General features: G+C 26.0%; 1 protein-coding gene across 3 annotated transcripts; it reads right to left on the bottom strand.

Annotated features, from left to right (window-relative positions):
- Positions 1-192: 192 nt before the first annotated feature.
- On the bottom strand, positions 193-27,828 carry LOC134833817 (LIM domain and actin-binding protein 1). 3 transcript variants are annotated; one of them, XM_063848272.1, is made up of 14 exons: positions 27,746-27,828; positions 15,205-15,372; positions 8,040-8,411; positions 7,184-7,696; positions 5,114-5,185; positions 3,672-3,805; positions 3,274-3,609; positions 2,558-3,030; positions 2,363-2,487; positions 1,452-1,622; positions 1,124-1,391; positions 677-887; positions 537-612; positions 193-468 (listed from the first exon to the last, which is right to left on the bottom strand). In XM_063848272.1, exons 2-14 carry the CDS (start codon positions 15,238-15,240, stop codon positions 466-468), a joined length of 2,790 nt encoding a protein of 929 aa, XP_063704342.1. In that variant the 5' UTR covers positions 15,241-15,372; positions 27,746-27,828; the 3' UTR covers positions 193-465. The 3 variants fall into 3 exon arrangements, with proteins under 3 accessions (XP_063704342.1, XP_063704343.1, XP_063704344.1); XM_063848273.1 differs by lacking the exon at positions 7,184-7,696 and adding an exon at positions 7,868-7,891; XM_063848274.1 differs by lacking the exon at positions 7,184-7,696.
- Positions 27,829-27,946: the final 118 nt, after the last annotated feature.

Here is a 27,946-nt window from a genome sequence, read left to right on the forward strand (position 1 = left end):
ACAAAAAAAAAATATTTAAGAGAAAATTTTTTTTCTTTATTTATCAACATGAACAATTTCCTCTTAAAAATAATAATAATTTATTATACATAAATTTTTGATTTCGAAAATGAAGCATTATTATAATAATAATCTATTACAATATAACATCTATGAAAAAATTATTTATTTTCAATAAAATATATTTTTAATAAGATAATAAGCTATGTAAGATGCGATAAACATTTATGACATTTTTATTTAATTTTTTTAATAAAAAATTTTTAAAAAGTTTCAAAAAATTTTAAAGTACTTGTGCTTTATTGCAAACAATTAATTTTTAATCTCTAAATGAAAAATAAATTAAGTTAGTTTTTTTAAATATTTTTTTTGTGTCTATGTAGACAATTTAATTTTTATAAATATATTTTTTATTTAAAAAAGTGCTTAATAAATTTTCTCTAATAAACGGCAAAATAATAAAAATTACTGAAAATAAAAAAAAAATAAAATAAATTATAAGAAAATCATAAAATAAATTAATTTTCTTCATTTACCACAAATCGATTAACTTTTATTTGTTCTTTTTGCACCGTCCGTGTTTCATGTAGATTTTCGAATTTAGCACGGATGCTAAAAAATGAAAAATTTAATTTTTTATTATTTTTTAAATTTTTTTTTTTTAAAGAAAATTTACCTTCTAGCACTCTCAACTTGCGATTCATCCAAGTTTTCGTCGTATAAATTGACGGAGCTCATGTTTTGCTCTCGTTGTTCCTTCTCTATCTGACTCTTTTCCCATTTTTCGAATTTCTCCCGGAGTAACTTGGCACGAGCAGCCTCTTTGGCAGCTTTTAATCCTTCTTCTTCGCTCTTCATTGTGATGTGTTCTTCTTCTTCTTCGCATTCTAAAAAAAAATTAAAATTAATTTTTAAAAAATTATTTATGAAAATTAAAAAAAAAAATAATATATTAAAATTTTAATTAATTTAATTAAAAATAATTTTTTTTTAATTTAAAAATTAATTAAAAAAAAAAATAATTTTTTAAAAAATAAAAATTAAAAAAATTATTTTTAATTATTAATTAAATTTAATTTAAATTTTTTTAAAAATTATTTTTTTAATTAAATAAAAATTTTACCTTCTTCTTCAACTTCTTCATCTGTATATTCGTCAGCGCTGTCTTGATCTTGATAAATTCTCTTGTTATCATCTGGAGGCGGTGTGAAGCGTTTCAAGGGTTTCGGGCCCGTATCGACATTCGTGTGCTTCTTTTCCTCCATCTGTCGGAATAACGACAACATTTTTGAAGCGGTGTGCGCTTTAGCGGCAACCAATGAGTCATCTTCCAAATTGTCAGTCCCGTTTGTTCCATTTTTGCGTTCATTGTCTTGTTCAGGTGAGGGCATCTGTGTGAAAAAAATTTTAAAAATTAATAAAATTTCATAAAAAAGAAGAAAAATTCTTACTTTGACGACACCTTCTCTTGGCGGCGTGATTCTGAACTCCTTTTTCTTGGTTTCTTCCGGTTTGTATGTTTCGAAGAACTTGAATTTGCTTGAGACATCTTCCGTTGCAATGACGACATCTTCAACTTTTTCGCCGGATTTTACTACTTCGCAACTTGAAGTCATTTGTTGCTTTAAGAAAAATATGAAAATTTAATTTTAAATTTAATTTAATAAAATTTTCGGATTTTCTAATGCAAAGAATTGATTTTGAGCACATGTTCCTTGCTGAAAAATTATCTTTTGCTCACAATAATAAATTAAATATAAAATAAAATTATATTAATTTTTAAATATTTGAATTTTTAATTTTTTAAAAATATTTTTGATGATAAGGATCAATTAAATATTCACTTATTTTTAAAATTAATTAAATAATTCAAATTCAAAATTTAAAAAAATTAATTAAATTTAAAAAAATTATTGAATAAATTATTAATTTTTTTTTTTTTTCAAATATTTTCCAATATAATTTTTATTAATTTTTAATTAAAAATATTTTTAATTTAATTTTTAAATAATTTTAATTCAATTTAATTTAACTTTTAAATTATGAAAAAATTAATTCTTTAAAATTATTTAATTAAATTTAAATTAATTTTTTTTTTTATTTTTTTTATTAATTTTTTGATATTTTTGTGAAAATTAAATTTTATTTTTTTTTAATTTATTTTCCAAATTAAATTTCGAAAAAAATTAATTTTTTTTTTTTTTTAATTTTTTAAACTCAAATTCACTCATAAATTTGCAAATTATTTAAAGTCATGTCGATTTTTATAAATAAAATTTGCTCGTAATTGCATCAAAAAATCCAAAAATTTAATTTTTTCAACGTCTCGAGTCGAAAAATATTTTCTTTTTCCAATATCTACCTCGAATTGTTTTCGCTTTTCTGTCGTCTTGCTGTTTGATATGTTTGGCGAGGGAAGAGATGCTGGTTGTTTGGCAACATTTGCATCTAATTCTTTGAAGATCGAACGTGACTGCTTTGAAATTCCTAAAATAAAAAAAAAATAAATTTATTACTTTTCAATTTCTTCGCATTTCTCGAGAGACTCGAAGCTTACCTTGCTCAAAAACGGCCATTTCTTCGTCAGGAACTTTAGTTGTATTCTCATCGGTCTCACTAATGCCCTTTTCAAACTTTTCCTTTATCGATCTGGCCTTTTCTAAGTCTACATCACAATCCACTTTGCTCGTCGTTACCGTTTGTTCGCTTTGTTCGACCGCTTGCTGATACATTTCCTTAATTTTCGCCTGTTTTCCCATAAATAAGCGCGAACGAATCGATTGCAACTCTTGTTTTTGTTCCTCGCGACGCTCCTCTCGCGTTGTCACATGCCCCGTTTCGAAACGTGTCTTGATGTCATCCATGTTGGCACAGACAACGGGTTTTTCTTTTTGTGCGCGTCTTGCACGTTCGAGAACTTGCTCGTGTGTCTCTTCGTTATCGATTTCCTCCTCTTCCTCTTCTGACGAATATTCGATGGGGATTCCATCGACATCTAAATTACCGATTTCCATGCCTTTTGCTTGGAATCTAAAAAAAAAATTTTAATTAAAAATTATTTTAAATTTATTTTATTTTATTTTTTTTTTTTTTTTAAAAATTTTATTTTTAATTTAATTTTTTATTTTTTTTTATTTTATTTTTTTTTTAATTTTTTTTTTTTTAATTTTTTTATTTTTTTTTTTTTTTTTTTTTATTTTTTTATTTTTTTTTTTATTATTTTTTTTATTATTTTTTTTTATTTTTAAAAAATGTAAAAAAATCAAAAATTACCTCGCCAATTTGCTCAAAATCGACTGACTTCGTTTCACGCCGCTTGGCGAACGATCTAAATGCACTTCCTTGCGTTCGTCATTTGTGCATCCCTTTTCGAAAACCTCGAAACGTGACTTTAGATTCAGTTGTTGCAACTCTTCCAGCCCAGAATCCGTTTTATCTGAACTCCTAACGACATCGGCTGGCAACTCAACTGGTTGATTTTCGGCAATAATCAATTGTGGCTTGCGCGGTTTCACGGGCTCATTGTCTTCGACGACTTTTGGCGAGAAAAGCGACTTGAAATGAGGTTTGCAATACAATTTTCCTTCGTGACTTTCGTATGTGTCAAAGCTAAAAATGAAAAAAAAAATTAATATTTATTTTTTTCAAAAAAAAAAAAAAAAAACACTCACTTTAATTGCTTCTGACACTCCTCGCAACGGAAACAATTTTTGTGCCAGATACTCCGTTCAGCCTTCATTTGTTCCATTTGAAATACAGTTTTGCCACATGCTTTGCAATTATTATCAATTGGAGGCAGTGGTGCCTAAATTAAATAAAAAAAAAAATTAATTAAAAAAAAAATCGCAGAAAAAAAATTTTTTTTTGAGTGTCGGTTTGATTTGAACTCTCATGTCTTTTTTGGTTCATTGCGTTTCCTTGTTTAAAGATTTTCGCTTGAAAGGAAATTAATTTTGTAATAATTTGTGCCCAAAAGCAGTAAAACCATTAAATTACACTTCCGACTTCATGATTGCTAAAGCTTGTGTTTTGTCAACATCCGATATATTTTTGTTTATTTTTGAGGATAACACTTACACGTGTGATACAAAAGGAAAACAAACAAAAATAGGAGAAAATGGTAATTTTGTACCTAATTTGACCCATTGACCAATGTTTAGTTGAGATAATAGTTGAAAGTGTTTTGGATTTTCTTTGCTTTAATTTTTTGGAAAATGTTCAGAAGATTCTTCAAAAGTCAAAAATCTAGATAATTTTTTTTCGATGTCGAAATAAATTTTTAGATTTCGAAAAAAAATTAATTTCGAAAAAAAAATTTAATTTCGAAAAGAAAATTTTTAATTTCGAAAAAAAAATTTTTTATTTCGAAAAAAAATTTTTAATTTCGAAAAGAAAAAAAAATCGAAAAGAAAGTTTTTAATTTCGAAAAGATAATTTTTAATTTCGAAAAAAAAAATTTTTAATCTCGAAAAGAAAATTTTTAACTTCGAAAAGAAAATTTTTAATTTCGAAAAGAAAATTTTTAATTTCGAAAAGAAAATTTTTAATTTCGAAAAGAAAATTTTTAATTTCGAAAAGAAAATTTTTAATTTTGAAAAGAAAATTTTTAATTTCGAAAAGAAAATTTTTAATTTCGAAAGGAAAATTTTTGATTTGGAAAAAAAAAATTTTAATTTCGAAAAGAAAATTTTTAATTTCGAAAAAAAAATTTAATTTCGAAAAGAAAATTTTTAATTTCGAAAAGAAAATTTTTAATTTCGAAAAAAAAATTTATTTCGAAAAGAAAATTTTTAATTTCGAAAAAAAAAATTTTAATTTCGAAATTAAAATTTTTAACCTCGTAAAAAATTCTCGGAAAATTTCCATATAAAATTTTCCACAATTCGAAGTAATTTACAACATTCCGTCTGAACAAAAACAATTGTAGGAGTTTTCATTAAACTATTGACGTGGGTTCTAACATAAACATTTTCCAACAATAAATGTCATCACAGCAAAGTGTGTGGGATGATAAAGCAACGACACATGAGAAGACTTTACACAAGAAAAGACAGTAAATATTAACAGAAAGCAATAAAAATAAACTTAAAAATTAATAATAATTGATACATACCCCCGGCTTGCCATTGATACTAGCTTTCGAAGCACTTTTTTGCAAGGCATCAAATTTGCTAAAACTTTTGCTCTATACAATTTTCGGTATAATTGTTTTTTTTTGTGTGTTGTGATGAAGTGTGATGTGTTTCGTGGTTTTGGACAATTTTTTTTATATACACCATGGGAATGGAAAAAATAATACAAAGAAAGAAAAAAATAAATCATATTATTAAAATGGAGAAAAAATTGGTTTTGTAAAAAAAAATTGAAGAAAAGGCAATCAAAACAAAACTAAAAATAATTCCAGGACACACAATCAAAGATTTTGCGAAAAAAAAACGGTTTAGTTGGAATTTCATAATCTTAATCGTATCACAATGTTAAGAATACTATCTAACAAAAAAATAGAAGGAGCAGAGAAGAAAACGACAAATAATACACAATGGGCTTTTTTCCCTCACAACAAAAAAATGATTCGACATAAATTGGGTTTTCACAATAATATTATTACAGCCTTAAGAGATGCTGCCTTGAAGTAGATGTTCAAAGACAAACAAATGATACCAACAATCTTCGGGACATATTGACTGAATGTCGAGAGATTCAACAAGTGCTCCTCCTGCACAATACACGACGACAAATTTGGACATTGAACTAAGGTATACGTCAATATTTGACAAAGAGAAGAAGACAAATATCAAGTCTTACCCTAACAGATTGCTTTTTTCTCGGGATCCAAGTCACCTTTTGTTTTTAATATCGAGAGAAAAATTTAAATAAAAGAAAAAAATTAATTTTACGTAATAAGAATTTTTTTAAGACACGTGACGATCGAAGTCGTGAAGAGTGAAAAATTTATGAACTTTTTTTTTTCGCACAAAACTTTTCTAATTTATCTTGGATGGATGTGGTTTTTTTTTAACAAAATTCTCTTTTATACGATTCATTTATCACACCATTTCCCTTGTTGTATACGGAATTTTAAATTATTCAGGTAAGTATCCCATAATCCGTTTTAACACGAATGAAATACAATTTCAAATCAAGTGAAAAAGAAGTGTTGATGAAGGAGTTGGAAGATCATTATAATTCTGGTCATGTTTCGTTAAAAATTGATTTTTTCCGCACTAAACCCATGTTTTTAGTTGAATTAGAGTTATCTTAAAATGTTTAATATTAAATTTATTGATCAATTTTAGAAAAAAAATTTCCTCCTTTTCCAACGTTTTCTTTCGAAATTTTTTTAAAAATTCTTAAAATTTTTTTTCGAAATTTTTTTAAATTTTTCAAATTTTCGAAGATTGATTCGAAAGCTTTAAAAATTTTCGAAAATTGATTTAAAAGCTTTTGAAATTTTCGAAATTAATTCGAAAGCTTTTGAAATTTTCGAAATTGATTCGAAAGCTTTTCAAATTTTCGAAAATTAATTCGAAAGCCTTTGAAATTTTCGAAATTAATTCGAAAGCTTTTGAAATTTTCGAAATTAATTCGAAAGCTTTTGAAATTTTCGAAATTAATTCGAAAGCTTTTGAAATTTTCGAAATTAATTCGAAAGCTTTTCAAATTTTCGAAAATTGATTCGAAAGCTTTTGAAATTTTCGAAAAAAAGCTTTTGAAATTCGAAAGCTTTTCGAAAATTTTTTCGAAAGCTTTTAATTCGAAATTTTGAAATTTTCGAAAATAAATTCGAAAGCTTTTGATATTTTCGAAAATTGATTCAAAAGCTTTTAATATTTTCGAAAATTGATTTTGAAAGCTTTTAAATTTTTTCAAAAGTTTAACTTATATTTCCCAACTTATGATAAAACTGTCAAAATGTACGAAGAGCAACAAGAAATATTCCTCAAAACAACCAAACTACCAAAAAAAAATTAGCCCAATTCTCAGAATGATGATTCAAAATTTTAAATTATTCACAGGATTATGGTATTTGCGAATATGTTAGACGATTAGAGCCAAAACACAATAAATTTCCAAAAGCAAATAAAATATTAACATAAATGCGAAACAGAAACTTTGCAAGCGACATAAACAGGTAATCTACAAAAAAAATTGAGAGAAAAAAAGAAAGAAAGGCGATACTTACCAAACTCTTAACATCAATATTAGATAAGTCATCGCCGTAACTTGTTACTTTTTTGTGTCTTCTGTCTGTGTTCATAAGAATATCTTGTCGGTTACAGAAGACTCGTGAATTATTAATGCTATTACCGTTCATATTATGATTATTAGTGTTGTTATGTAAATTGTTAATAATAGCTGTTGTTGGTTCCCGGTGTTTTGCTTGGCGCTGCGTCTCCTCAATCAGACGCTCAAAGTTGTTCTTAAGCTCGTTAATTGTGTTATTTGTCATGTCGCGATTGAGGAAGTTATTGACGCCGTTTTTCCGTCGTTTTATGTCCCGGCTGCAGTTAAATGTGTGGTAGTAGCTTGTCGTTTTACCGTTATTTGTCAGTTTGTTAGGAAGCGCCGATGGAGGCGCCGGGCTTTTTGTATCTCCATTCGTGTGAATTCCATTTTGCCTCGAGGTTGGTGAGAGACTTCTCGTGTTATTTTCATGCCCATTACAAATTTTGTTAAACATAATAATTGATGAATGCTTGACAAGAAAAATTCACAATCAAATTTCATGCAAAAAAAAAACATTCAGAAAAAAATGGGGATCAAGTATTTACAAAGTTTTCTGTCTTTCAAGAAATTTTGTCTTCTAAAGCTAATAAGCGACGAAAAACCTTCATGCAATTCAAATATTTTTTTTTTTTTGACTTACAAGAAGATACTTTAATGGTATTCGCTGAAATGACGTTTGTGATATAACAAAAAAAGACAAAAACAGATGTTACGTCAAAAAAGAAGCATGAAGCGTATGTACAAAGAAAAATTATCGGCGCGCAGAAAATAGCTGAGATATTTTTTTTTAATCAATCAATCGTAACACTTACCACAGAAATATTTTCTTTTTCCGAATCACCGCTGCCTTTCTTGATTTTCCGTACTTTCTTCACTTTATTCGTTGGCGGTGTTCCGGTTATCTTTTGTGTTTCCTCCTGTGTCGATTCGACAGCTTCAATGGTGATATTTCCATTGGTAATTGCTTTCGCAAGTTGCTTCGCTGCCTTTTCTTGGACCGCTTCCATGGTTGCCTTTGTCGAGACGCCATTTTCATTCGTTTCGATGCTCGCTGTCGCACGACTTCCCGCAAATGCGGCTTTACTCGACTTGGATGTCACTTTTTTCTGTCCCTTCTCATCGATTTCGATGACATGTTCCTCTTCGTATGCCTCCTCGCTGTGCGTTTCCACAGATTCTGATTGCTATTGTGGTTGGTTAGAGACGATTAGATACGGAATTTTTCTTATTTTTTCTTTTCTTGCTTTTGTATACATTTATTCATGTGTTTCGGAATTTGATTTATTTCTGTGGCTCGATGAAATAATTTATCCGTAAAATGTGATTTTAAGCCGGTAATCAGTCATCTTATATGAGTATGATTGATTTGCGGAAAACTAATATGAGGATTTAAATTTAGAATGATGAAAATTTTCAATTCTCTCAAGATTTTGAGTTGATATATCATCTTATCTGCCTTCATTTTTTCGAGGGTCATAGACTCAAATAAAAGCTTGTATCCTAACAATCAATTTTCCATCAAAAAATTTTAATTATAAGCCTTTTGAACTAATGACCTTCAAATAACCTTGAAAGTTATTCAATGAAAAAGACTATAAGTCTTCGAGTAAAAAAGGATTGTTGGAAATTTTTCTTTTATTTGAGCAAATTATGAGCCAAGAACACGAAAAAATTACCTCAGATATCTATTCAGTTATGGTTCTTTTAATAGAATAATTGCGAACAATTTTCTCTTCCTACGTTGAACTCTGCTTTTGGTTATATGTAGGTACCTCCGGTTATATCAACGATAAATGACGCAAAAAAATATATGACGCAAATCGCTCTTTAAGAAGAAAAATATTGTCCATGACCTTATGAAAAAAAAAGTTAATCTCTTTTTGCCAATTGTTGCAATTTTTCAAATAAAATTAAATTATAAAGAGCGTCATAGTCCAAATATAAATAAAAAAAATCAAGAGCAAAAAAAAATTGAAACACGCGTTTTAAAAATAAATGTATACAAAAGCATAAAAAAATATAATTTATATCAAATAAAGAAAGTACAATTCTAACTGAATCTAATGAAAAATTGTCAGTTTGAGTATTTATTTATGATAATACAGATTTAACACTTCACAAGATGAGAAGACCATCACCATAATTTATACAATAATAATATTTAATAAATATAATTAACGTAACAACATTTTCATAAATAAATCGTGAACTGATTTTAAATGGAAAAGACAATGTTTATTTTTTTTGACCCTGATAGGTTAAAAAATGAAATTTTTCTTAAAAAAAATTATAAAAAAAATAATTTTTTTCTTATCTCAATATTGTAAATGGCTTGAAAGCTTCGTAGTCCCATAAAGAAAAATATTTTTTTTGGAAAAAATTAATACAAAAAAAAAAATAATAATAAAAAAAAATCAAAAAAATAATAAGTAAAAAAAAATATTTAAAAAAAAATTAAAAATATTTTTAAAAAAATTAATTTAAAATTATTTAAAATTTAAATTTAAAAAAAAAAAAATAAAATTTAAAAAAAAATTAAAATTATTAAAATTTATTTTAATAAAAATATTTTTTAAAAATAATTTTTATTTTTTATTTTTTTTTAAAAAAATATTTAAATAAAATAAATATTTAAAAATATTTGTTAAGATAAATTTAATGTTATGCTCCTGAGGGTATGCAATCAACCTTACATTACATTTTCTCAATTTTCTACCATTTTTCCTATTCATTTTCTAATTTCCTTTTACAGAAACCTTCTCAGAGCTAATTCTGACCAAATACAAAAACCCGTAAAGAATTTCATAAAACAAAATTCAAGTTATTGCGTTACAAACTTTGTATAAATTTAAAAAATTTCATTTTTCAACCCTTCAGAATCTAAAAAAAATCCTCTGAGTATAAGCTCTGTTACAAATATTGATTTAGTGACATTGGTGAAAGATAATAAAGAACATCGTCTAAATTACTTGTAATAAAAATTTTTACGTCTTCCTTGTTACTCTCTTTTTAAAACATTTTTTTATCTCACATAAAATCAATAAATTTGTGTTCTAGTTACTCTTATTAAAAAAGTAACATAATGTTCAAGCATGTGGAAAGTATGACAAATGTGTTTACTGCAAATCAGTTAATGTATAACTTTAAACAACTATCACGTATGCGTTTCAAGGTCTCCTCGATAAACAATTTGAATGTAATTTTCCTGTCGGTGCAATTGATCGATAAAAAATGTTTTCTAACAAAAAAAAAAGTTTTTCTATTATTTTATTTTAAATAGAACCTATCATGTTGGAAAAACTCTGACGGCGCCGTGAAAGTACCTTGCCATTAAATAAAATTTTTGCTGTCGATAAATGATACCAAGTTTATTAGGTTTATTGATTAAATTACGGGGGGAATTTTTTTCTCGTTTAAATTTTTTTTTTTAGCAAACTTGCCTCATTTCGATAAGTTACGATAATTTTTGAGTCTGTTTCATGGATTTTTAGATTTTTTGGCTTGAGTTGATGCTTGTTACGTAATTTAATACAAATTAAGGTTCGATCCATTTTAAATTTATTTTGTTTATTTTTATTTATTTTTTTAAATTTCACCAAAAATGTCACGAACAGAGTCATTTAAACCGAAAAGACGATTACTATGATTCATATTGGATAAAGAAAAAATGTCATTTTTATCTCTCTTTAGGTTAATTAACATCCTTAATTAGGGTCCATATCACATTATTATTTATATTTCATTTAGGCACAAAACATTTTTTTTTCAATGATACGAGATATTTTATTCATATAAATGATCTAAGGTCGCAAAATAAGCCACAAGCGAATAAGCAAAAAAAAAAACATGCGAAAAAAAACATTTATAAAACAAAGCGAGATTTTTCATGAGCAAAGCACAAAAAACAACAACAACAAAGAGCATGCCTTAAAATTTAATAATATTTGTGTGTGAAATAAAGGATACGAGGAAGTTTTATGTGATTTCGGCAAAGGTAGAACGTATAATTGTTATTTTACCAATTTTTCGTATTTTATGAACTTTTGCCAAAAAAAAAGTCTATAGTGTTTGCTACTGAAATGTGATCTTATATGTCGATTATGTGAAAAGGTAAAAGTAGAACAAACTTTTTGAGAGAAACCATTTGAGAATTTTGTTTGGACAAACAATTTTAAAGTTTTTTTTTATTTTTTTCATTAGAACGTTGATGAACGAAAAAACTTTTAAATTAATTCTAGATTGGAGAATTTTTTTTAATTTTTATAGAATTATTTTTTTTAATTAAGGCAGTTACAACTATGAAAAAAATTTTTAATTTTCTTCTATTTATTTTTTTTTCGAGAAAATTTCTAACATTTTTATAAAAAAAAAAACAAATTAAATTTTCAAAATTAATTAAAAATATTTTTAATTTTAATTTTTTTTATAATTTTTTTTTTTAATTGAAAAATATTAATTTTTTTTTTCAAACAGATTTTTGTGAAAAATTTTACTATTTTAAATTTTTAAAAATTTTTCTACACAAAATTATTTTTTTCGCTAAAATTTAAAAGGTAAGAATAATAAATAAAAAAAAATAATTTTGAACAAAAAAAAAATTAAAATTAATTTCAAAAAATTAATTTCAATTGAAAATTAATAATTTTAAAAATAAATTTTTAATTTATTTTTATTTTATTTAAAAAAATATATTTACCTAATTTTGAAATAATTATTAATGCCTTTTAAATTAATTTTAATTAAAATTTTTATCATTTAAAAAAAATCTTTCATAAAACGAAAATTTATCAACTTCTCAAAAAAAATTAGAGTAAAATCAGAAACATTTTCTCTCATTGTAATCTAATCCTAACTAAGTTATTTGACGAATTTCTTTTTTTATACGAAAAAAATTCCACGTCTGTCAAATTAACTAGATTTTTTTTTGTAATAAACGGAAATTACATGTTTGTCTCGTATTTCAACATGGTTTGTGTACAAGCAATCAACTAATTGGATTTTGCGCCTTTTGGTGGCTTATTAATTTTTCCGTTCATTCAACTTTTCATGATAGATTTTGCTTTTAGCAGACTAATTCGATAATCCTCATGGACAGTAACCCGTCAATAAAATGTGGTTCACATTCAATGAATCCCATGGAAAACATAGACGAAGCTCAACAAAGTGTTGTAAATGTACATGATAAACCGTTAAATCTTTTTTAATGACATCGTGATATATTTTGATTGATTAGGCGGTTAAAGAGTCATTAGTTGTTACTTATGTGAATGTTGCGTTGTTATTTAGTATTCCCAACGGAATTGGAAAAGTGATGAAAATTAATCCTTTTTTAGGATAAGAGGAAATTTTTTACTTCTACGAAGTTCATTTAGGTCCTTGAGATGTTATTTTAACCTATTAAGGAGCTAAATTAACATCTCAAGGTATTGAATTAACATCTCAAGGTATTAAATTAACATCTCAAGGTATTAAATTAACATCTCAAGGTATTAAATTAACATCTCAAGGTATTAAATTAACATCTTTGGAGCTAAATTAACATCTCAAGGTATTAAATTAACATCTCAAGGTATTAAATTAACATCTCAAGGTATTAAATTAACATCTCAAGGTATTAAATTAAATTAACATCTTAAGGTATTAAATTAACATCTCAAGGTATTAAATTAACATCTCAAGGTATTAAATTAACATCTCAAGGTATTAAATTAACATCTCAAGGTATTAAATTAACATCTCAAGGTATTAAATTAACATCTCAAGGTATTAAATTAACATCTCAAGGTATTAAATTAACATCTCAAGGTATTAAATTAACCTCTCAAGGTATTAAATTAACATCTCAAGGTATTAAATTATTAAATTAACATCTCAAGGTATTAAATTAACATCTCAAGGTATTAAATTAACATCTCAATGGATTAAATTAACATCTTTGGAGCTAAATTAACCTCTTTAGGTATTAAATTAACATCTCAAGGTATTAAATTAACATCTTTGGAGCTAAATTAACATCTCAAAGGATTATTTTCATCCATTTTCATTCCGTTGAGTTTCTATTAGAGTTAATTAGTGCGAAAACCGACACCCAATTATGATAAAATTAATAGAGAAAAAGATAAAAAAGGGTTAATACATGCCTCATCATCAAAACTGTATGTCTTAGCGGTTAGATTGTTAGAGCAACTATCGTCATCTTCCTCCTCATCGTCGTCACTTTCAACGCCATTTCCCTTCCCATTCGTATATTCAAGCGGATCAACTTGATTAACTTGCACCAAAGCTGGCTCCGGAAGTTCAAACCCGTTATTTGCCAAAAAATCTGTTGGCGCTTCATTAGTTTCCGTTTCCGCGAGTTCCTTATACGTCTGGTTGATGGTCGTCTCTTCATTGCTTACGGCATCGTTGTTGTCAGTCTTGTCGGGACTTGCGAGAATCTGATCGACAATGTCGTCGTCGTCCTCCACAATTGTCGTAAAGTTGTCGACAATGGCGACAGCTTGTTGCAAAAGCTCCTCATCCAAATGCATGTCGTCATTTAGCTGAGCACTTTGATCCTCTTCCTCCTCTTCGGGATCGTTTGCAGTCTCTTCTACGTCGTCCTCGTCGACGATCGTGGTGTGAAAATAAAACGCGGCACCTGCACTCGGAGTCATTTCTTCGGGCGGCGATATCGGCGGTGTTTCATCGAAGCAATCTATCACAATACTGGGACGCTGTTGATTATTCAAAATTGTCAAGCGTGACTTTACCACGTTATCGTCGTCAACGTCGTCTTCCTCTTCGTCGTCGTCGTCGTCGTTGCTGTTCGGCGATCTATTTGGACTTTCGAGAGACGATGGTTTGTTCGTGTTCACGTATTTATCGCCGCCGCCGTAGAATTCCTCACTTTCATCCGTTGGCGTCACACCTGTCGAACAAATTGTCTGCGAAAATATTTGACTAATAATAGCATCATCTGACTCGAGGAATTTCTTCGTTTTACTTCCGGTGCAAATGCCGTCGCTTCCCTGCAACATCATCTGCCCTTGATCCATCGACAGATGCAGCGATATTTTTACGCCGCTCAAATCGGGCGGTGACTCGTCGTCGTTGTCATTGTCACAAAGTGTCTCTGACTGAATATTTAGCGACATTGTGCGATCAATTAGTGTTCGTTCGGGTATCTCGGGAGCCACAATTGCTTGCTCCATTTCACTTGAATTCTCCTCGACACTCATTTTTTTTTGAGTTTTTATTAATTTTTATTTTTTAAATCGTGCAAGTGATAAAAATCCACAAAAATAATTTTTTTTAGTAATTTTGATTAATTCCAAGTGTCATTTTTTTTTAGTTTTTCTAATTTTTTTTATTTTTTGGGAAAAAAAGAGAAGAAGAAAAAAACACACGAGTTAGTATTAAGAAAATCGCAAAATAAAAGAAAAAATTTAAAACTTGAAATGCACAAGATGAACAATTATTTACACAATTGAACGTGAAGAATTTGCACGTTCGCTAACTTTTAAAAATTTTAATTTTTTTTTTTTACTTTTTCTTGGTAGTAAACAATCATTAACATTAAATAGAGAAGATAAAACAATTAACAGCAAAATTTTCTTTTAAAAAAAAATTATTTGGAACACAAATTCAATGTTAGTTAGCACGCAAGCATTTTTTTAATATTTTTTTTTAATAATAATTATTATTATTTATTTTTTTTATAAAAAATATTTTTTTTTATTATAAATTTCTTGCATAATAGATTCATTTATGAAAATTTTTTTTTTCAAGGTGCACTACTTTTTTTTTAGATAATTTTTTTAAACACACAAGAAATTTTATTGTTTAAATTTTTTCTACTACAACTTTCTTATCTTTTGTTTTTTTTTTATTTTATTTTTTCCGCGCTTCTTATGCACTCGTTATTAATTACGTATTGTACTGTCGTTTGATACAAATTTCTATCCATCCATAAACTCTTCTCACTCCAATACTTACGATGATTTTTTTCTGTGATTTTAGTCGAGTAGTCATATTTTTGATGATCGATTTTTTGTTGTTTCTTTGGTTGCTTTCACTTTTTCTTTACAAAAACTTTTTTTTATAATTATTCGTTACACTATTTTTTATAATTATTCACACTTCTCGATGAAGATGTTCAATAATCTGCAATTAAAAGAAAAATTATGATGTTAAAAGTTGTGAAACATGAGAAGATCGTTTTGCACGTAATTATTTTTTTTTTTAGATTGGTATCTTTAGTTGAAGAAGTTTTATAAAAGAAGATGAAAAAAAAATGTGTTGTAATTGGCAATTAAAGGATTTTTTACAAGATTAAATTATCTTTAATATCTCGTTATTATGTGTATTTAAAACTTTTAATTCAATAAATTTTCTATTTTTTTCAGATCTTAGAGATTAGAGTCATATGAAAGTGATCAAAGTAAAATTGATGAATAAAAAAAATATTTAAAAAAATCAAAAAAAATATATAAGAAAATTATAATTAAATAGGTATTAAATAAAAAAATTAATAAAATAAAAAAATTAATTTAAATTAAAAAAAATTAAAATAATAATTAAATAAAATAAAAAATAAATATAAAAATTCGACAAAAAAACATAAAAATACTAAATGAGATAAAAAATAAGAATTAAAGAAAAAATAAGAATAAAAGTGAAATTAAAGATAAATTAAATTTAAGAATAAAAGAAACAGAAAAAGTAATTTCTAAAGTAACCATAAAAATTTCTTTAACTCAATTATTGGAGCTTCTTTTTAAAGTACTTTAAGACAACTTCAGCTTTAAATTAATAAAAAAATTATTATTTTAAAATTATTATTGCTGTTGTTCTAAATGTTTTAAATTAATTAAAAGTTTAATTTTATTAATCAATTAATTATTTTTAATTATTAATTTAATTTAAATTTTAATAATTTAAGTATAATGAACATTTCATTTTAAATTTTTCATTCAAATATTTGAATTAAAATTCATTTTTATTAATTAAATTAAATTAATTATTTAATTAATTAAAATTTAAAATATTGATAAATTCAGATTTTTAACAATTTTGATACTTTCTAAAAAAAAATTTGAATAAAAAAAATCAAATCTAAAAATTTTCATTATTTTTTTTTCTAAATTAAAATTAAATAAGAAGAAAAATAAAACATTTTTATCTTTCAATTGCCTTAAACTAAATAAATAATCTTCAAACGACTGACTTTACTTAACAAAATAAACAAACTTTTTTTCCAAAGTCTTAACTGTTTGGATAAAAGATGAATTAAAAACTAATCATAAACTACTCTTGTTTACGTTCGTAACTCATCATAAACGCACTGACGTATATCGACTAATCATGCTTCATTTAACATTAGCTTGAAAAAAAATCGTTTAAAAGCATTAACGTGTGTCTTCCTAAAGAGATTACAAAACCATTGTAATCTCCGGAACCTGATGGATATTGAAAAGTCAAACTAGTCGTCTTTTTCATACAATTTACTTGTTTTTTTTTTATTTTTAATGGAATGCCATTTTGTTCAATTGATCCAGTTTTTTCAATTGTCTAACAGAACGTGTCGATGTTAATGTCAGGCATTATGTTGTCTAAATTAGGGCAAAAATAGACATTTTATTGATTTGTTATTGGCATTGTCGTCCAAATTGAGACAAAAAAAAAATAAACAATGAATGAACTATCGACATTGAAAATAAATCTTCATTAACTTTTAAAACGAAATTAATAAAAAAAGAAGAAAAAAATATTTTAAAGACACAAAAAATTACTTAAACTGTCAGTTGTCCTTTTAACGTAAATAAATCCTCATGTGTATTCACTTCAATGAACGACAATAACGATGACATTTTGGGTTTTGCACAAAAATCGATATGTGACCTACTAAAAGCATCTCTACATTGTCCTCATGTTATTTACTTCAAAAGATGACGACACATTAAAATGATTTACGGTTAATTTATGCTGATAGAGGATTTTCTTGGATTTGCATTTTTTTTCGCTTATAAATCATCTTTTATTGCTTTTGTTAATTTTTTTCGTTCAAGTTTTATGAGAAATTTTACGATCTTCACGAAATTTCGCAACAAATGCATTTCCTCAAAGAAATTCTTTTCGTTTCAAAAATAACACAACAACAATTTCCCGTAAATATGACCCAATTATTCTTTCGTATGGTCTATTAATAGTTGCATGCCATCGCAATCTGTGAGTTACTCTTTGGTAAACTCTCTATGCGGTTACCTATTTATTTATTGATACACACCAGGTTCGTTCAGTCCAAAAAAAATAGTCGAGAAAATATTTCACACATTCTTTTACACGTTTACATTTTTTTTTCGCTTGTTCAGTGCATTGATCGTCAAATTGGAGGCATATACTATAAATATTTTATTGTGCTAGATTTTTTGATGGTTCAACGAAATTAATACTAAGTAGAACCAGAAGTCAAGAGAAGAAGAGAGAGAATGAGACAGAAACTCATTAAAAATGTCTGCATGTAATAAATAAGTAAGTTGCCATAATTAAGACTGTTTTCGGTATTTTATGAGCGGCGAGAAATATGTAAATGTTTTTTTTTAAGTGAACGAAATTCGCACTTTAAATTGAGGGCGTAATTTATAGTAATTGAAAAAGTAAGAGAAGGTTCAATGATTGGCTTCTTAGCTCTAAAGTTTTTAGTTTTTGATTTAAATTTAAACTTCTCAGCTCAATTTTAGCTTGATCTAAACCTTTCTCTGAACCTTTAAGCTTTTGATCTGAACTTCTTAACTTTTGATCTAAACTTCTTAGCTCTCGATCTGAACTTCTTAGCTTTCGATCTAAACTTCTCAGCTTTTGATTTAAACTTCTTAGCTTTTGATCTAAACTTCTCAGCTCTTGATTTTAACCTCTCAGCTCTTGATCTGAACCTCTCAGCTTTTGATCTGAACTTCTCAGCTCTTGATTTAAACTTCTCAGCTTTTGATCTAAACTTCTCAGCTCTTGATTTTAACCTCTCAGCTCTTGATCTGAACCTCTCAGTTTTTGATCTAAACTTCTTAGCTTTTGATCTAAACTTCTCAGCTTTTGATCTGAACCTCTCAGCTCTTGATCTGAACTTCTCAGCTTTTGATCTGAACTTCTCAGCTTTTGATCTGAACCTCTTAGTTGTTGATCTAACTTTTCAGCTCTTGATTTTTTAACTCTATTTGACTCACTTCCTGTTCAAATTTATAAAAACAGTAAAACCCAAAACTTTTTTGATTATTCCATCCGCCTTATTATTCATGCAAATCTCATTGTTTTATGAAAATCTGTTGTCCATCAACAGTTCATACAAAAAAAAAGTGAAGTGATGTTCTTTATTTTATTTCTGCTGACTTGTTCGTCTCGTTACGGTCTGTTTTGCGTTTTATTGTTCTTCTCTTCATGTGGTTGCAAAAGATGAATATGAGACAAGGTGAACTCATTATTGAAACAAAAAAGTGACATGAATATGAAAGTGAAAGAATATCAAAGCAAATAAGCCGATTTTTAAATTGAATTAAAATTTTAATTATTTAAAAACTAAAACTAGTTTAAAACTTGAAAGTAAAGAACAATTGTTAGAGTCCATAAACCAGAATAAATATCACGTTTTTGTTCCTCATTATATTTCATATTTTATTTTATAACACGTTTCTCGTATAGAAAAATGTATTGATAAACTCAAAAAAAAAAAATCTTGTTCTCGTGCAACTTTCTTGTCCCGCCAAGCACATTGCACTTGAGTAAGTTGCAGGAAAAAAAAACACGGCAAAGAGCAATTCATCAGAGACATTAACAAAAACACATAAAATTGTTTGCATTTCATCAGCCAACTGTGACTAACAATGCCAGAAAGAGCTTCAGCGATGCCGCACGGAACACCGCATGTTTTATAGCAAAGTGTGTCTGTTTCCACACAAAAAACGAAAACAACATTAAATAAAAATACGACACAAACTTTTTTTATGCATTCAAGTCTCAAGTGTCTGATTGTTAATGTTTCTTTTCATTTTATGCTAAATTTTTTTTTTTTTTTGCTCAAAGCAGCTGAACATAGACACGAAGAACCGCAAGAAGAAACATTGAAATTAAGTCAATCTTTGTGTCTGACCTTGTTATGAGTACGCTGAGACTCACTCACGAATCAAAGTTTAATTTTTTTTTAGAAAAAAATCAATATTTCACTCGAAGAAGAGCAAAAATTGCAATAATCATCTTCTCGTCTTGTCGCAATTTCGTACAATAGAAAATGTCTGCTACTCTCTTTTTCTCTCTTTCCGTAAATTTCATTTGCATTGCATTTTAACTCATCTTTTGATTTATAATTCAAAAAGTACTTTCAGTCAATATTGAAGAAATACGCTTAAATTAACTTTTCTCGATAATTTAAAAAAAAAATAAAAAAATGTTTTTATACGATGCTGTGAGAGATTTATGCAACTAGAAATGAAATGAAATTTATTTGACTTTTAAGTAGGATATTGGATGATCTAATTTATTATTTTCTTATCAAGCAGAGAAAAAAGTCAGTTTCGTGAGTGAAATATAAAATGCATTAAAAAGGACATACTGTGCATAAGGAAAATTTTTATAATAATAAAGTTGATTGAGAGATAATAAATGTTCGTGGAAATTTTATGATGAGCTTGAAAAAAAAAATTATAGAAAATTTTTGTTTTTAAAAAGTTTTTAAAAAAAATAAGAAATCGTTGAAAAAAAAATTAAAAATTTAATGAGAAAATTCTCATTGATGTTAATTAACAAACATTTTAAAGAAATAATATAATTTTATGCTCCTTTGGTTATGCAATGAACCTTACACTACATTTTCTTAATTTTCCACGAATTTCCATAACATTTTCTTATTTTTTCTTCACAGAAACCTCCAACCAGCTAAAACGCATATCTTACAAAAACCCCGAAAGAAATTCGTGAAGCACATCTTGAGTTATAACATTTCAAAAATTGCGAGGGTTTCAATTCAATTATTCCTCCCACATATTTTGGGATAATAATACATTTAGCCTCAAATCAATAAAAATAATTTTTTTTCTTCAAATTTAACAGAAAAAAACAAAATTTGACAAAAATTGATTCAAACAAGGAAACGATTGAGCTGAACTTGAAAAAAAAATTGATTTCGTGAGGAAACATTCGATTCTGAGGTATTTTCTTTTTTTTTAATTTTAACTTTTATTTCCCTCATACATGCGAAAGTATTTATGAGTCAACAACCGTAGAAGAAATAAAGATGATGATTCAACAGAAAACCGTTTATCCGTTCACTCTATTGCAAGTGCCTATGGTATTGTGCCAAAATAAAAAAAAAACCGGCGGAATTTTCTTAATAAATCTGCGAGAGTGTTCTCTGCTATTTATTTCCTCTTTGTTCGGCATTCTTGTGCGTTATTTGCGCGAGTTTTTTTTTATTAGTTCAATTCTCTCATTTGAGAGAATATTGACGAGATTTTTTTTCTTATTTTTTCTATTTTGAAAAAAAAAATAAAAAAAAATTATTCAGCACTTGTTTGATTACACGAACGACAATATCGATTGCCTGAAGCAAAGTCAAGAAATTCAGAACATTATTCAAATGTAGAGGAGAAATCAATCTTTTGGCGTGTACCGTTTGATTTAAATAACGTACAACCGAAAAAAATAACATTATCAGATTTTAACGGTAATCTAATAAATTGAAACAATCTCTCTCGTCTGTTCAAAACATGCAACGTGCTTTGAAGCAAAACAAACATTTTTGCAAGAAAATTGTTCTCTTTAATTTTTTTTTATGTGTGGCTTTTTTCGATGGACTTACCCGCTAACGAACATTCTGAAAAGCACTCACGTCAATGCTCATTCATCACTTTGCACTAAATTTTATTAATCTTTCTCTTCGTTGATTTTTTTTCTGTGTGTGGGATCAACACAAAAAAAAATATATAAAATCAGTCCAATGAAGTGTTTGTGTGAAATTGCTTTATTATCTGCTACTGTTATGCTTGTATCAAAATAACCGTTCTCATACAACACCAGAAAATATTTACATGGCGGAGAAAAAAAAAAGTAATTTTAATATTCGTAAAAATTCATTAAGATTTTTTGTTTAAATATTGAATTTTTATTATTTTTATTTTTAAAAAAATATTTTTTTAAAAAATTTAAATATTGAATTAATTAATTAAATTAAAATTAAATAATTAAAAAAAAATAAATTAAAAATTTTAATTTATTTAAAATTATTTATTAATTATTTAAATTTAATTTATTAAATATAATTAATTTTAATTTTAATTTAATTGAAAAAAAATATTTAAAAAAAATATTTTTTTTTAAATTTTATTGAATTTTTTAAAGGAGTAAAAATTCCTTGAAAAAATCTTCCATAAATTATTTTTCTCGACATTCAGAGAAATTCGTGCATGACAAAGCTCTTACTCATGCAAACACTTTAAAAAATGCATTCACAGTTCAAAATCCATTTCACGCCTTCGTAAATTTTTTGTGTATGACTGTTGTAATAAATTTGATTAAACATTGGGGTTATTCACAACTACCTGCAGAAAATATGCAGTTCAAAAATAACAAGTGAAAAATAAGTTATTTATATGAAAAATTTGTCAAGTCATGTAGGTTTTGGAAATATTTTGTACTTATCAAGAATTCGTCCTAAAAAAATTTTTTTGATATTTTTTTTACAGGGCTTAAACTAAAGCAAAAGCAATAGCAAAAGCAAAAAAAAGCAAAATAGAAGCACATTATTTTCTAAAAGTTTTTATGGTATTTTATATAAAAAATGAAAAAAATAATCTAAAATAATTTACTTTATTCACATTTAAGGATATTATACACAAAAATTGGGCAAAAAATATGGCAAGCAAAAGCAAAAGTCGAAAGCAGTTTAAGCCCTGTTTTTTTATATAAATTTCTAAATTTTAGAAAAAAAAATTAAAATAAATAGTTCGAAGTTTATTATTTTTCATCACATTTTTGGTAAAATTTAATTAAATTTTAATTAATTTAAAAAATTAAAATAAAAAAATTAATTGATTAAAAAAATTAAATTAAAATAATATTAGAAAATTATATTAATAATATATTTTAATTAAATGAATAAAGAATGTTAAAAAATTTTAAATATTTTAAAAAATATTTAAAAAAATTGATTAAAATGAATACAAAAATTAAATTAAAATTTGTAAAAATAAATAATTCGAAAATTGATCAATTAAAATTTTTTTTTGAAAATTCAAAAAAAAAATAATTAATTAAAAAATAAAATAAAATAAATTTAATATTAATAAAGTAAAAAATTATTTTAATATTAAAATTAATAATTAATTAATTAAATTAAATTTAAAAAAAATGTAAATTTTAATTTTTTTAACTTTTCATATTAAAATTCATATAAAAAATGTAAAAATTGTATGATAATTAAATTTTAGCAATTAAACTAAAATAAATAAATTAATTAATTATTATAAATTTAATTTAATTATAATTATATTATTTTAATTTTTTTTAACTTTTTTAAAAAAAATTTTTTCAAAGAGTTTAATTGTAATTTTTTTCAATGATTTTCATAAATTTTTTATTGAAAAAAATTAACTCAGGTGAAAAAATTTCAATTAAAAAAATATTTCCAACGAAAAAAGTTAATTTTAAGAAATTCGTAACTTTTCTCATGCACTTAAAATTAACCAGCAAGAAAAATAGTAAATCACATTTACACATGTTGAATAGGTAGCATTTATTGTATGTTTGTGCATCAAAGTGCCCATTATTGCAAAGATACATCACGCAGATATTTTTCTAAAAATAAATCCCATATTACGTGTCTCGAGAGAAAAAAATGTCTTGTGTTGTGTTGTTGATGCGTTTTTATCCGTGAATCATAGAGGAGAAAAGCTGTGCATGTCTACGAAAAAAACCTCAAAACAACAAAAAGTGGCATTACATTCATGAATCTTAACGAGATTCGAAAGAGAATAAAACAGTAGCAAAAAAGAGAAACGTTGAGTGATGAAGAAAAAAAAAACGAAAACCGCAAATATTTCTCGTAGTGTGGATAAAAATAAAGAAAAAAAGTGTTGGGTAAAATTTCAAGCTGTTTCATGTCCTGATGTTTTTTTTTGTTTTTTTTTTGTAAATCAATATTTATTACGAGAAGTGATTAGAGAGGCATATTAAAAAGAGCTTAGATGCAGAAAGCGTGAAAAAAAAATTTTTTTTTCTCGTTTATTTATTTTCAAAGCTTAAGTTTTGGGAAAGAAAATCCTTCGAAACAATGCTTTCTAAGCCATTATTTTGCGAAAAAGACCGACGAATGCAAATGTCACGCGCATAAATTACGGAAAATATTCATGAGGGCATGCACAGAGAGAGAAGTTTGTTGTTTTGTTACCCATTGTTAATTTAATGCCCTCAGGATGTGCTTTAATACAAACAAAAAAAAAGTTTGTCATTCGAGGAAGGACAATTTTCGTCTCATTGTGATTTATTCACAAAACTCAAATAAATTTTAATTAATTATCTCATTTTTTCATTGCAGATCAATTAGACGAGACGTGAAAAATTATTCAAGGCCCCAAATGACCAAAGGTAAGTAAATGAAATAATTAATCCAAACCAAGCAAATTTATGGTAAAAAAATTGTCTCTTCAAAATGTGATAGAAAATTCGACATTTTCTCTCCCTCTCACCCTGTTAATCTTTTTTTTTCATACCGGAGCGGAAACCTATTAATTTTTCATAATTACATGTCCGTACTCGACGAAAAAGATCGATAACACCTGTGTAAAGTTACATGCTTGCAGCTCATTTATTACACAGGCGTAGAATAATTTTTTTTGAATATTCTCTCGAAAAATGTGCTAATTAATCTAAAGTCCACAACAAAGCTTGAATATTACCTCATATTTAACATAATTATACAAGTGACACCATTTTCGTACTTTTCACGTGTAAACCTTGTCAAAATTTATGTTTTATACATATTAAAATTGGTTGGCACAAGTTTTTAGAATTTTTTTTACCTTTTAAAAAAATTGAAAAAAAAAATTATTTTTATCTACACAAGATTTATTACATTGAATTTAAATTTAAATGACGGAAGAGATTTTTTCGTGTTTTTGACTCAATTTAATTTCATGCCACAAAAATTGACGTAAAATTGGAGGATTGATTGGCGCGCCACGGTTTTCTGAAAAATTAGTTGATTAAAATTTCATGCTCAAAGTTTTGTTTCCGAACGACAATAAATTGAAAAAGGTATTAAAAGGTCAAGTGTCATCCAGAAGTAGGAGAAAATGCTTAAAGGTATTGAGTTACACCTACACTTGGGTACCTGTTTTGTTATTACGAACGGGTTGCTTCAGACAAGTTTTCTTTTATCTACGAAGGGATTTGTGGAAAGTGTATTGAAAATGTATTTTAATTGACTTTTTTTCCTGTTACTAAAGTTCAATGAATTTGAAAATTTTTGTGTTAAGAACTTGTTGAACGAAAATTTGTTAAAGAAAAATTTTTTACTGAAGAGATTAAAAAAGAGAAACATTTTCAAAAGGATTTTACGAGTCACATTTTTTTTTAAGTTTTCTTTAATTTTTTCAATTTTTAATTTTAATTCTTTAATTTTTTAATTTTTTTAATTTTTTTAATTTTTTTAATTTTTTAATTTTTTTAATTTTTTTTAATTTTTTAATTTTTTTAATTTTTTAACTGCATTAATTCTCCAAAGTTTTGTATAAATTTTCCAATTTATTTATAAATTCTTCAATATTTCGTAAAAATTATTCAAAATTTTAATCAAATTCTCCAAAAATAAAAAAAAAATCTCCAAAATTTCATTTGAAGTCTTTAATTTAGCCAAAAAATCTCCAAAGCCAAAATCTAGCCAAAAAAAGTTTTTTAAAAAAAATTTTACTTTTAGAAAAAAGTAGCATTATCTAATAATTTTTTTAAACTTCGGAAAGTTCAAAATTTTTATGTAAAAAAATTACAAAAAAGTACAAGTTTAGAAAAATTAAAAAAAAAATTAAATATAAATTAAATAAAATTAAAAAAATAAATAAAATTTAATATAAAATAAAAAAAATAATTTTAAATAAAAATATTAAATATTTTTTAATTAATTTTTGTTTATATATTTGATTTTTTTTCATATAAAAAAATTTATTGCAACATATTTTCATTTTTTTTTTAATTTAAATTATTTTTTTAAATTTTAATATTTTCTCCTAAATTAAAACTTTTAATTTTTAAAAAATTATTTAATTTTTTATAAAATTTTTAAAAAATTAAAATGAAATTTAATTTAATTTAAATTAAATTTTATATTTTTTAACTAATTTTGTTTACTTTCTTAACTTTTTTCAAATAATAAAATTATTAATAAAAATATATTTATTTTTTTATTTATAATTTATTTTTTTATTTTTTATTTTTTAAATTTTTTAAATTTTTTTTTTCACTTTAAAAACTTAAACTTTTATGAAAATTTCTCAGAATTTCACTTAATCGCCTTAGAAAGCTATTTAACTGTCTGAAATTTCTTCAATCATATAATTGTCCCGTTGTAAAATGATGTAATGCTCTTCTAGCTCCTATAATTCAACAACTACATTGGTAATAACATTTAATATGCTCACACTGGCAAATTTGATACAAAATAACAATTAAACTGCTTACGGCAAATTTATAATAGTACCGCTTGTGTCTGTACCGTACGCAATTCAACGGAATTTTCCTGTTTTAATTTCTAGATTCTTTTCTTCGACTGTTTACATTGTTTTTTGTTTGTGTGCTCATATTTCTTTCTTTTTATTTCTATTTATTAATCAACATCATCACTGAGCTCCTCAATTGTGCTGACAGAATTTTTTTTAATCACTTCAAGATTAATTTTTCATCACAATATTTTTTTTATTTGAGTCAATTTTTGTAATTTTTATTAAAATAAAATTAATTATTATTAAATTAATTAAAAAAAAATTAAAATTTAATTTAAAATTAAAATAATTACTAAAATTTAATTTAATTAAAAAAAAATTAAAAATTATTTTTTAATTTTTTAAAAATTTTTTTATATGAAAATATTTTTAAATAAATAAACAAAATTATTTAAAAAATATTATTTTTTTTTATTATTATTATTTAAATTATTAAAATAAATTTATCAAAAACTCAATTTATTAGAATTTTTCTTGAATGTTAACCTTTTCGTTTGTAACAAAAAAAAAACGAGAATTGATGCAAAAAAGAACAAAATATCGCTGTCGAGGTATATAAAAATGTAATGTAGAGTAATAAATTCATGTTTCGTTGCCACTCCATTTCAATCTGCTGCGGAATATCTCGGTTCGTATGCGCTTTATAAATGCATGTTATATTGGTTTTGTTCCGCACAAGCACATAAGAGCAGAAAAAATACATGAATTGATATTTAAAAATACATTTGTATGATTTGGTACAGGCCGGTCGGCGAGAATTGTGAAGCGAAAGAGTACTGAACGATAAAGCGGAGATGGAACAAAGCGCAATAACTGCGTCACAGATGGAATTCGTACACGAGAAACGGGCAACAAAGGGCAAAAATCTCGCGTTTGAAGGGATTTTTTCGAAAAAAAATTATGAAAAATTTAATTTTCGAACAAAATTTCACGGTTTATCGACCTCTGCAACGAATTACGTCACGCGAATCATTCAAGGGCCCGTCACTGAACCAAAAACTGTCACGACGACGCACGATTCCATGGTTAGAGGTTATTGTCGCGGCACATATTTCGGTAGGTATGTCTAATGATTATTATCGTTTTCGTAGTATAAAGTCTTTTAATAGAATAATGATGAGAAAAATCAACCGAAAAGCAACGGTATTGCAAAAATTCTTCCATCATCTCGTTCTCAAGTTACAATTGTACGATAGGCATTTTTTTTTGTTGTTATAAATAACACGAAGATTCACAACAACTGGAAAAAATGGTGCAATGAATGGCTAAATAATCCAATTATTAAAAATTTTCTTCATTTTTTTTTTTTTTTTTGCACTTCCTTTAAAAAAAGCCATTTTTTGAAAACAACTGGAAATGCGCAGATTTTCCGCTTTTTTTAACTTTTTTTTTTTTTGATAACTTGACTCAAAAATGGCTCAAGTGAATCAGTTGAGAAAAGACAAAAAAAAATGCTGTGGGTGTCATGTCGTGTGTAATTTCAATTTAAATTTATTTTCGCTGCCCTGTATACGAATTTTTCTGAAAATAGATTTTCCTCTCATCAACATTTGGATCATCATAAAAACAACGTTACACAGACACACGAACACAGCTACACAGAGGAAAATAGAATTTTCACAACTTTTCTGCATACATGCGTGTTATATACACAAATTGCACAAAACCAGGACCAAGAAAAAAAAAATAAAAGGAAAAAATTCTCTTTAAAACGTGATTTGATGGTTTCGAGGAGTTTTCGTGGTAGATGGGAGAGAAAAGAGCACCGGAAAGTCACTTACTGTGATAAAGGTTCACTTTTTGGTACTTTTTAATTGATAATTTTCCGAATTTTCTCTGAGAGACGACACAAACACGATCTGGTTGCTGCGAGCAATCAAAATAGACTGAAATGAAAATGGATTTTTTTTTTTGTGTGTGTGAACGATGGAAATGGGAAGTTTCATTTTTCGTTTCCGATGTGGTTTTGGTAGTTGCGATTT

Source organism: Culicoides brevitarsis, chromosome 3, assembly GCF_036172545.1.
Source record: "Culicoides brevitarsis isolate CSIRO-B50_1 chromosome 3, AGI_CSIRO_Cbre_v1, whole genome shotgun sequence".
NCBI classification, from domain to species: domain Eukaryota; kingdom Metazoa; phylum Arthropoda; class Insecta; order Diptera; family Ceratopogonidae; genus Culicoides; species Culicoides brevitarsis.